Genomic DNA, 11,659 nt, shown 5'->3' on the forward strand with positions numbered 1-11,659 from the left:
GAGCTCAGAAGACTCCCAGTACAGGAAGAATCAGTCTCTCTCTCTCTCTCTCTCCTGAAGCCCAGTAGACCATGTGAGGCCAGTGAGTGACCACGCTGCTCAACCTCACTGAGCCACGGATGAGAGACTGCAGAGCACCTTGATGGCTACAGAGTGATGCTTTCCTTCACACACCGACACATGCGCACGCACGCACACACACACACACACACACACACACACACACACACACACACACACACACACACACATGCGCACCTGTGTGTGTGTGTGTGTGTGTGTGTGTGTGTGTGTGTGTGTGTGTGTGTGTGTGTGTGTGTGTGTGTGTGTGTGTGTGTGTGTGTGTGTGTGCGTGTGCGTGTGCGTGTGTGTGCGTGTGCGTGTGTGTGGTTAGGCGGCCTCCAATTAAATCAAAAGTGGTTTGTTTTTATTGGTCTTTTGCGCTGACAAGTGGGCTATCATTCTGACGGCTCTACCTGTCAGTGAAGCAGCTGAAAATCCTCCGTTGACAATGCCCAATGCTTCCAATTAGGAGAGAATCAGACTCCTGGCGCGCTGTAGCCATCTTTCCACCCCCCCACCCCCCCAGGCCCACCTTCTCTCCCTCTTTCTTCTGCACTCACTCCCTCCACGATCCTCTTCCACCCCCACCCCCCCTCTCTCTCTCTCGCTCTCTCTCTGTCTCTCTCTCTCCTCCTCGTAATTTCTACCTCCCCTCTCCTTCTTGCTCACCTCTCTTTCTCGTGGAGGGGAAGATAGTGGGAGACAGAGAGAGAGAGAGAGAGAGAGACAGAGAGAGAGAGAGAGAGAGAGAGAAAGAGGGAGGGAGGGAGGGAGGGAGGTCTGTCTCCGCTGCAAATTACCGACACAAAACGAGGTGGCGCGCTGACGCTGAGCGCTGCCGGTCCGGGGCCCTGTCAGCATTAATGAGACGATGAAGCTTTATTTCGCCCGCATGCATGTGCTAAATTCTTTCTTGTGTGACAGCTGACTGGGAAATGTGAGTGTTAACCTTATAAAAGATTCAGCGATTCTCATTATTTTCTGTCAACTCCACTACCTGATGGCTTTAAGGTGCGTCATTTGCATCCCTGACTGGTCCAGGGTACACCCCGCTCCAGCACCAGGTTTTTCTTTGCTTTTCTTTTGCTTTTTTTCCCCTCCTTCCTTTTTTATGCTGTTTGTTTGTTGTGTGGAGTCATCTTTTTACATATATCCCCCTCCAAAGACACGCTTTACTCGATGTTCCAAAACGATAGAGATGCCAAAGTTTATTCAAAGGCGACACGCATTTTTTACAAAACACATCTAGATATATTTAACACGCAAATAATCGAATAAATAAATAAAATGCAGCAAATATTTTTGTTGTTTTTTTCCCCCACCTGCACAACGCAAAGCCCAGAGAGCTGAAGAGGCCCATGCAGTAGACATTATTAGCCTACTCTGAAAAGGCTTGTTGGATTAGATTCCAACATAGCAGAAAAATAAAAATAAACCGTGTAAAGTGTCCACGGATATAGTCTATTATTAACAATGACACCTCTGGGCTATAGCCTAATCTGGCTCGAAGGAGCTCTTCAACAACTCATTTTGTGCCTAGTGTCACTTATTTTATTGCATGATGTATTGTTGATGTGGAAATATTTAAGAAATGTAATGCAAAGAAAAAGAAAATAAAGATGCTTGTTTGCAATAATTTTTTACAAATAATAAACGATAATTGTGCACATGCATGCATGTCCAACTTTACATAGATTTGTGAAGACAATTAAATAAATATTTAGGCAATTGCAAAATCTTGCTGCATGCAGTGGCAATTAAAATAGCCTCAGGGTACAAACTTGGTAACTGTCACATTTGAGCGGGAGCCGGGAGGATGTTCAATATGTGCCAATATAATAACATTTAATCCTTGAAATAGGAGGCCAGCGAGACATGACAGAGGAAGGAAGTCAGAGAGACAGAGAGAGAGAGAAACAGAGATAGAGAGAGACAGCAACAGAATGAGAGACACACACAGAAAGAGGCAAGTGGGAGTCAGAAAGAGAGAGACTGAGTCAGAGAGGGAGAGAGAGTCAGAGACAAAGTCACTGAGATAACAGTGTGCCAGCAAGGCAGAGAGAGAGAGAGAGAGAGAGAGAGAGAAGATGGTGGGTGGCTGGGGAGGATGGTTTACAGGAGTATTAAGTGCACTGACCCTGAAATTCAGGCCATTTTCTGAAACATCTTCGCTTTCTCTGACCAGAAGGACGGCTGTCCAAACTCAGCAGGGACACGAGCAAAATCATTACACCATAGACCAATCTTTCTTTAACCCATACACTATCACTGCGCACACACACACACACACACACACACACACACACACACACACACACACACACACACACACACACACATACACACTACAAAACTTCTTAAAGACAATATTTTAGTCTGTTTAATATAGTCTTATACTATCTTATACAGTGGGCTAACCATGGCCTAATTGAATGAATTTAACTACAGTATGTCAATATAGGTTCCCTGCATGTCATGTCATGCATTTCATGTCATGAAAGGTGTTAGTATACAAATAAAGTTTGTATTATTATTATTATTATTATTATTACCACCCTTATTATTATGCGCAAATGTCCTATATATCAAAGTTTCCCAAGACATATTAAGCCACACAAATAAGTATAAACACTGATTTTTCAATAGAAAAGAGTGTTCATTTATCATGTATTTCTACCAAATGGGGTCCACTTGGTTACATTTGTATTCTCTGCAGTTAAATTAACACTGATGATTTTACTGTGAAAAGAGCCACCATACACACACACACACACACACACACACACACACACACACACACACACACACACACACACACACACACACACACACACACACACACACACACACACAGGAAGAACAGCTATGACTCCGAGAAAGCATTACCACAGCTCCTTTTCATGCGCGAGTAAACCCGAAAGAAAAGCTAAGTCAGAGTGTGTGTGCGTGTGTGTGTGTGTGTGTGTGTGTGTGTGTGTGTGTGTGTGTGTGTGTGCGCGCGCGTGCGTGCGCGCGCGCGCCTATCTCTGTCCCCGCCTCTACGTGACAGCTTGCAGCCGTGATGGGACCCCATGGGAGCGGGGAGCGGATTCACTAACCTGCCGGTGTCTGAGACCGACGTTCGCCTCCAATCTGGTGGTCACATGGGGGGTTAGATTATTAGGACCTGTCGCGGAGTCGTGTGGGGCAAACTGCTCCATGAGCACGGAGAGAAGAAGAGTAGTGCACACAATGGCATTTCAATGGCATTTCATGCACGTTAAAGTTTGTCGTCACGCCGCCCTTTCAGCCCATGCTGTTCAGACTATTACTCCTCATTACCATTGTGTGCGCTACTATTTGACACGTATTATATGAACTAAACGTTGACTATTCATTGACGCGACTTTGTCCTGCATGGCTGAAGAAGAAACAAACAAAAAAAAGCTAAAGGGAAAAAAATGTCAGCAGGTTTGCAGGCCTAATGATTTTTTTTGTTGTTGAATTAAATCTCAACAGAACATGTGGCTACCGTGTTTTTATTCGAGAAGACGAAACAGTAAAATGGTTTGCCAAGATAGGCCATATGTAATCTCTCTAAGAGTTGTTCTGGGACTTTGAGAGATGAACTTTAATCATTTCTGTGCTCTGCAATGAAACGGGAAAGGCGTTTTATATAAGGTTTAATAACTACACATAGTCTGTGACATGGAGAGTGTGCTTAATTAACGTTGAAGATGATGCATGTCATCAGCTATGACAAACAATAAATCATTTTACAAATAAATTACGGCCACCCCAGATTATCATAATAAATACGTAATAATAATAACATTTGGATTATATTGGCTATCTTGGTTATCTTCTCAATAAATTAATAATAATAATAATAATGGTAATATTATTACATTTAATAGCCCAATATTATTATTACTACTATACTGCTACTACATAACTAGGCTATACTTCTATTATTGCCTACTATTAGGCCACTATATACACTACTTACTCTACTACGAAAATGAAATGGCTATATGGTTAACAGGGTCAGGGTCTCAAATGTTCAATAAAAAATAATCAGATATCCACAATGTTAAAATATTATTTGACACTACCACAACCAACGTTAAATAGTGGCAGAAACAAACAGAATAAGGCGGGGGTGGGTCGATATAAGGAATGAGAAGATCCAGTCAAGTCTTGACTGAACACGCTCGTAAAGGGAGGCGAGAGAACAGACCTACCGCTCCACATAATAACCCCATTATAAGCCTCATCAATGATGTAATGAAAGCAAACAGTGTGAAAATTGCCTGTAAACAGTTGGATCTGTGTCTCCTGATGAATTCAGTGTCTCTTTTATCAAAGTGGAGGGAGCCAAGAGGAGGGGAGTGGGTGTGTGGGTGTGCGTGCGCGCGCGCATATGTGTGTGTGTGGGGGGGGTCCACTTTCCTCTTCGACGAACCAGTCAACACCCCAAAACCTCCCTCAACCAATGAAGGCTTGTCACAGGGGACTCACGTGGATGAGACGCTCTTAAAACCTATAGCTCCCGACTTTTCCTCATGAAGTTTTTTCCCCCTTTTTTTAGGGTGGGGTGGGAGGGGGGATTTTCCCTCGCGCGCGCACACACACACATCTCGTTCTTTTAGTCGCCGGTTGTGACTATTTAACCCAGTTTACCTCTTTGCTTTGCTGCTTTTCCGTGCGCGGTCCTCTTCGCTCAGTCGCCACACTGCTGCTTGAACGCTGCAGGCTTCGGCAGGTCTCTTCTCCTATTATTCAGTCTACCTCTCTCTCTCTCTTCCCTTATCCTCTCCTCTCTTCGCTCCCTATACTAAAAGAGAGTATTATAGGGGCTATATAATGCCTGCTGTCGCTTTCTCCTGTCGTAGTCACCGTGAACCACACGGGTCACCGCCGCCGCCGGGAGCTGCCGTGGTGGTGTGAGCGATTACAAGTTTCAGCGAATCGTGTTCTTTCTCGCTGGTCACAAGTCTCCGGTTCACCTGCGATCAGGCTCTTAGCAGGTGAGAACTGTCCCTGGTGCTGACGCGTCCACTCCGCTGTCCGCGGTGCTGAAGCGTCGACGCTGCTCCACTCTTTTTTAAAGTAGTGTAGTGTAAATGAACTGTACACTATAGCTATACTGTTTTCGAGCTCACTAAACTTGAAGTCACTCCATCCGTTGGCTGGGAAATCTTTGAGTTTTTGGTTTGTTTTTTGTTTGTTTTATTTTTATTGTTTTAGTTAAAAGGAAATTTACAAAGAAAACCGACTAAGCTGTCAAAAGAGACTCACGGCTGCATCGATTTGAAGAGGACTCGTGCGTTTAGAATAATAGCCTGGCAAAAAAAATATGTTTCGAATGCATGGACGGTTATTGTAAGCCAAGGTAACTTAGCCTGGGGATATTTCTTAAAGAGGCAACTGGGAGACAGGGAATAGTGGAGGAATACACTGTATCTACCCGAAAAACTGCGGGTTGTTTCCTTGAGCTGGATAAACTGAGCCAGAACAGTCCAAAACTTGTTCTGAATACCAATGGTATAGTTTGAGGCCCGCACGGAACAGAAGAGCTCAGCTTGCGCTCATCGAAACGATGGAGGCATCCGCCAACGGATCCAGTTTTGGGATCGACTCGTTGCTTTCCCACAGGCCTGGAAGTCCAGTGTCCAAGGGGGGCAGTTTGGTCGGGGAGTGCCGCTCCCCGCTGGAGTTCAGTCCGAGATCAGACGTGGAGAGCGGCTGCTCCTCTCCGCCGTCGCCGAGGAGGGAGTGCGTGGAGGAGGTATCGCAGAGGCAAGGTCACGGAGTTGGACTCCCACAGCACCTAGTACAGCACGGACAGATGTCTGGAGGATCCCAGCAGAGGACAGTAACCTCTTCCTTCCTGATAAGAGATATTCTTGCGGACTGTAAGCCACTGGCAGCGTGCGCGCCATACTCAAGTAATGGCCAGCCGACTCAAGAGACGGGAAGACTCGCCTCGAAACTAGCAGAAGACTTCATGGACAAAATTCACAGCAACTCCTCCTCGGACAGCGAATACAAAGGTAAGAATATCATTTGGTTGTAGAAAAGCTTGTGGTTGTGGTGGTGTGTCAAGATTATGGAGTTAGTCAATAAATATATTGTTTAAAAAAAATGATTAAGGAGTTATAGGCATATAGAGACTATATGACGTGGTGTAAGAGGCCTTAATATGACTGACAACTATACAGTTAATATGACTAATATGTCTAAATTTAGGACGCAAAATATTATTTTGATACTTGACAATTTGTGTAGTCAAATCAACGATGATTAAAAAATGCATAACAATATTTAAAATATAAATATCAATGAGACAGTGTGGTGCATGTTTTATTTAAAAGTATATGCTATAGCTTGTAAAAAAAAACAGTCTGCGGATCAGTGTTTTCTTTTTTTGCTCAAATTTCTTTAATAGTATTTTTTTCTTCTTCAAATTACATTATTTAGTGTTTTCTAAGGTATAGAAGCTAAATGATAAATTGTTTAAGTTAAACCCAAAATAACATGACTGTACAACAAGTGTTGTATTTAGATAAATGTGTTTACTTGCATTTTTCCCCCACCCTGCAAGAATCAAGTTTAAGGAAACCCCTTAGCCTACTTCATGTTACTTCATAATAATTCTGACCTCTCATTAGCCTGACACTAAGGCTGTATATTGGCAGGCCATTATACTCATTGACCTTTAAAAAAAATATATATATATATACCAGCATTTTCAGTTGCACAAAAACATAAATAAAATAACCTATATTTATCGTCCATTGAAGTGTAATTTTCATTGCGTTTATTGCATTATAATTCAATCTCCAGCGTGTTTGATTACATTAGCAGATGTCTTGAAAGCATCTGTTGGTGTCAGGGAGGCATGCAGGAGAGGGAGAGATGACAAGGTTGCCTCCAGATAAATGCCATCAAGGGCCTCTCTGTTTCCAATCATGTCAGCCATAACAGACATGTCACCTCCATTGACAGTTTAATGAAGCGGTGTCTGTCTGGAAGGAAGTCATGCAGCCGCTGTAGGCTATACTGGAAAGCACTGGCATTTATGCAGCCAATATATTTCCAATAATAATACATGCAATGAATACATTTAATGTTATTTTTTGTATTTAGTAATTTAATTCCGGTTATTTATTTATTTACAATTACGATATAGGCTACTATTATTATTTGATTTAAGCATCAATATTGACAATTATTGCTACTGATCATTAAAACATTTTTAAGTGTATGAGCTTATAGGCCTCACTCATGCAACAATTAGACAGACACACTGTGTGTGTGTGCGCGCGTGTGTGTGTGTGTGTGTGTGTGTGTGTGTGTGTGTGTGTGTGTGTGTGTGTGTGTGTGTGTGTGTGTGTGTGTGTGTGTGTGTGTGTGTGTGTGTGCAGTGTGTGTCGCTGTACTGTCACAGAGTGCCACATGATCCTCATCGACACATTGATTGCGGAACCAAAAGTCCATATAGTGCCTTGGCTCCGGTACTTTGATTTCCACGAATCCTCCTCCTAATATTTCGGGGATTTGATGCAATTTGTCACAGTGCTAATCAGATTTGTAACGCGGAAAGGCCGCCCCGGCTCTTTATTTCACTCATTTCCACGGTCCTGTGAAGTTCCTCCGGTCGTGGTTGAAAGACTCGCCTTCCCTTGTGGCTCAATTAGGCGGATTATTGTGCTTCTAGAGACGACTCAACTATTCAACTACCAAGCTCTCTCGCCTCGCTTCTCCCTCTTTTTCGAGTGTGAACTATAGAGAATTGAGTATAAGAATTGTAGATCAATGCACGCCCCGACATGACACTAGGAACCAGAACAAAGGAGATGAGCTGCTGATGGGGGAAATATCACATTGGGAAGCGCGAATATATAAGCCTGGCTTTTCATAACAATTTAGGCCTAAATCAAATAGTTCCATATAGCCTATAGGCACACATTCAAACGTCTGGATCTCAGTAGCCTACTGCCTGGGGGAAATAGATAAATCGAACTTTCCTAATTTAGTAAAGTTTAGTCTCTTTTTTTATATTCTAATAAACATCCATTCACTTAAATCACACAAAGAATGTGGAACAAATATATATAGGCTATATTTGTTGATATTACAATATAGGGCATATGGATGCACGAATGCAGGCCTGATTCTAATGTGAACTCGTCCCCGTGTTATGTTGCAGTGAAGGAGGAAGGAGACAGGGAGATATCTAGCAGCAGAGATAGTCCTCACGTCCGTCTGAAGAAACCTCGCAAGGCTCGGACGGCCTTCACTGACCACCAGTTGGCCCAACTGGAGCGCAGCTTTGAGCGGCAGAAATACTTGAGCGTCCAGGACCGGATGGAGCTGGCGGCCTCTCTCAACCTCACCGACACGCAGGTCAAAACCTGGTACCAAAACCGAAGGTAAGCACTTAACTGGAAGCGGCGAATAAGAAATCAGATCTCTCTCTCTCTCTCTATCTCACACACACACACACACACACACACACACACACACACACACACACACACACACACACACACACACACACACACACACACACACACACACACACACACACACACACACACACACACACACACACACACACACACACACACACACACACACACACACACACACACACACACACACACACACACACACACACACACACACACACACACACACACACACACCAATGGCCATAGCCAGTATAGGCTTCATATATATAGGGCGCCATGTTTTCAGATTAGCTGGCAAGATTTCTCGGGGCCATGTGTGCGTGTCACCGCAAAAACCAAACCCTCTCGAGTTTAGGAGTTAGGACTACGTTGTAAACAAAAACACGAACACTTGTTTATGTAATACAGTAGTTGTTGTACTATCTGTCAATTTCTGTATTTTCCTTTTGCAAGAAATAAATAGAAATAGTCAGAATAAACACAAATAAACAGAAAAACTGTTACATATTTGGTAAATGCAAAACAAGCACTTGCCCACTAGGTTGATTTGGAATTCATTCGCATGATGCAGCTGCGGAAAGCACATTTTGGAGGTCTTTGACACCCAGACAGCTAAATGACAGAAATAAATATAAAAACAACACTTTGGAATATGAATAATGCATTGTTGCATGTGTGCATATCAATTATTCAAACAAACCACTATATCTACTCAATTATCTTTATTATGAATTATTCACCTGCAAGGAGTGCATAGTGGTATAACAAACAGATATCCTTGGGTGTGAATACAAGTGGCAGGATGCTGATTTATTTTTTATTTTATTTATACCGAATTGCTCGATCCACCATAAATACACTACATTAGCAAGCTCATAAGCTATACTGTATGTAGCATTTAGACATCAATTAAGAAAGTGTTAGCTTATTGCAGGTATGCATGCAATAAACTTCATGCAGGGTTCACGCGTGCGCCAACGTCAAGTGCGTGGCCATCTGGCAACAGTGTCAAATCACGTATACACATTTCTTTTTACAGGACAAAGTGGAAGAGACAGACAGCTGTCGGGCTAGAATTGCTAGCGGAAGCTGGGAATTATTCTGCGCTGCAGAGGATGTTCCCGTCACCTTACTTCTACCCTCAAAGCCTGATGTCCAACCTGGACCCCGGGGCGGCGCTCTATCTGTACCGGGGACCCTCGGCGCCGCCGCCGGCCCTCCAGAGACCCCTCGTGCCCAGAATCCTCCTCCACGGCCTGCAGGGGGGCGGCGACCCGCTCTCCCCTCTGTCCGTGCTACCGCGGCCAACTCAACAGCGGTGAGCCGGCCGGTGCAGATTTGATGCCCGCCACATGGCAGCGTGCATGCAGGGACTCACACAGGACAGAGCCGAAAAAGAAAGAAAGAATTAAAGAAAGAAAGGGGGGGAAACAACACAAAACGAGACAAAAAAACAAACTGTATAAGCTATACATGGCCCATGCCGAGAGCCAGAAGTTAATGACTTTCTCTATGTGGATAGTATTTTTTCTTTTATTTTCTTGACATCACGAGGTTTAAGCCTATTTATAACGTATTTATTTTGACTATGCATTTAAGTTATGTATTTATTTATTTGTGTCCTTATTTCAGTGCTCGCTGGTGGCACTTTGACCTACATGTATAAATGCCATTAGTCCACTTAATGGCATTTATTATTATTATTATTACTACATTTACATAGCTTGGGACCAATGTTTGTATTCATATAAACAATATCCTCCCACGTTAATATGAATTAAATAGATCCACGTATATGAATTCCAGAAAGTCCAATGGAAATTTTAAGTATTGCTTTTGTTTTTGCTTTGTAAAATTTCTAAGATTTTTTTTTAAAGTTTTTTTGTTACTTTTTAATTGAACAACAAAACCATATGATTATTCATAAACTTGTATATAAGAATATTTTGCATTTTATTCGAAAGAGACTTGATTTTAAATATACTTTTTCTTTGCGTCCTTCTCGGACCGTACATCCACTTTAAGATAATATAGGCTAGATTAGCCACAAGAAAACTATACATAACAGGCGATTCATTGAGTCACATGTATACATTACTGTCTGGAAAAAGGGAACGGGTCCACAATGGGCATCCGTCAGTTATGAACAATAAATACGTTAAAGTACAGTCTTTTCATGTTCTGAGTTGAAGTTTTAGTGGAGTCAAATGTTGAGTAATTTATAAAGAAGCAATTTATGAATCCCATGCAGCAGCAGAATGGAGAGAGAGAGAGGAGACATTCACCACACGTTTCGGTTTTTGATAAACACAAGCCTAATAGTGGTCTTGGGCCTGCAGGGTCCACTCCAGACCTACTTGCCTGTTTGATTTGCTAGATGTATTTGAACAGAAGTTGTGCATTATACTTATGTTATTCCATATGAAACCGTGATAAACCTTGTTAATCTCTTTGGTGAAAAATGTATATTGCAGATATCAACTTGTGGAGTGGTTCTCGTATTTATGGATCGTTTTTCGTTCCTATATAGTTGCCCCCCTCCTCCCTCCCTCCCACCAACACCACCAACACGCCACTCCCTCCGCGAAGGAACACGTTCTGTGTGAAGTTCATTTTCAAGAAGAATTAAGTTCACGGTCACGGCAGACGTCGGCGAACGAGACAGAAGGGGGTGGTTTGATGTAAAAGAGAATTACTTTTATAAATGTGGAAATAAAGCTCTTTCATTTAATGACGTGGTTTGGACTCGGAGTACATTGTATACACAGTGCTATAGTGACACCGCTCATTTATTTTTGGTTGATTTTGTGTATTAAATTAAAATAAAACCCAAACCAAACTTAGTAGGACTTAACACGACCGGTGATGATATAACCTTCCATCGCTTAATAACGAATTGACATGACCTGTCCTGAACATTGCCAACGATATTACAATCCTCTTATTTGTATGCCTTGTGAGTCTGCATGGTTTCATGCGACTCTTTTGACTTTGGCATATGTTGGTGTGGACATATAGTACAATATGTGGTGATGTGGACAGTGGATGGCATTGCTGCCTGCATGCTGTGCACCTGCATGCATGGAGGAATGGGAACATATTTTGTGGGAATTCGGTATGTGTGTGTGTGTGTGTGT

General features: G+C 42.7%; 1 protein-coding gene across 1 annotated transcript; it reads left to right on the forward strand.

Moving 5' to 3' along the window:
- Nucleotides 1–5,644: 5,644 nt before the first annotated feature.
- Nucleotides 5,645–9,844, forward strand: barhl1b (BarH-like homeobox 1b; the record flags this gene model as incomplete). The annotated part of the gene is made up of 3 exons (XM_083793624.1): nt 5,645–6,098; nt 8,258–8,480; nt 9,562–9,844. 3 exons carry the CDS (start codon nt 5,645–5,647, stop codon nt 9,842–9,844), a joined length of 960 nt encoding a protein of 319 aa, XP_083649750.1.
- Between the last annotated feature and the right edge of the window lie 1,815 nt (nt 9,845–11,659).

Source organism: Protomyctophum parallelum, assembly GCF_964188405.1.
Source record: "Protomyctophum parallelum genome assembly, chromosome: 21".
Classification (NCBI taxonomy): domain Eukaryota; kingdom Metazoa; phylum Chordata; class Actinopteri; order Myctophiformes; family Myctophidae; genus Protomyctophum; species Protomyctophum parallelum.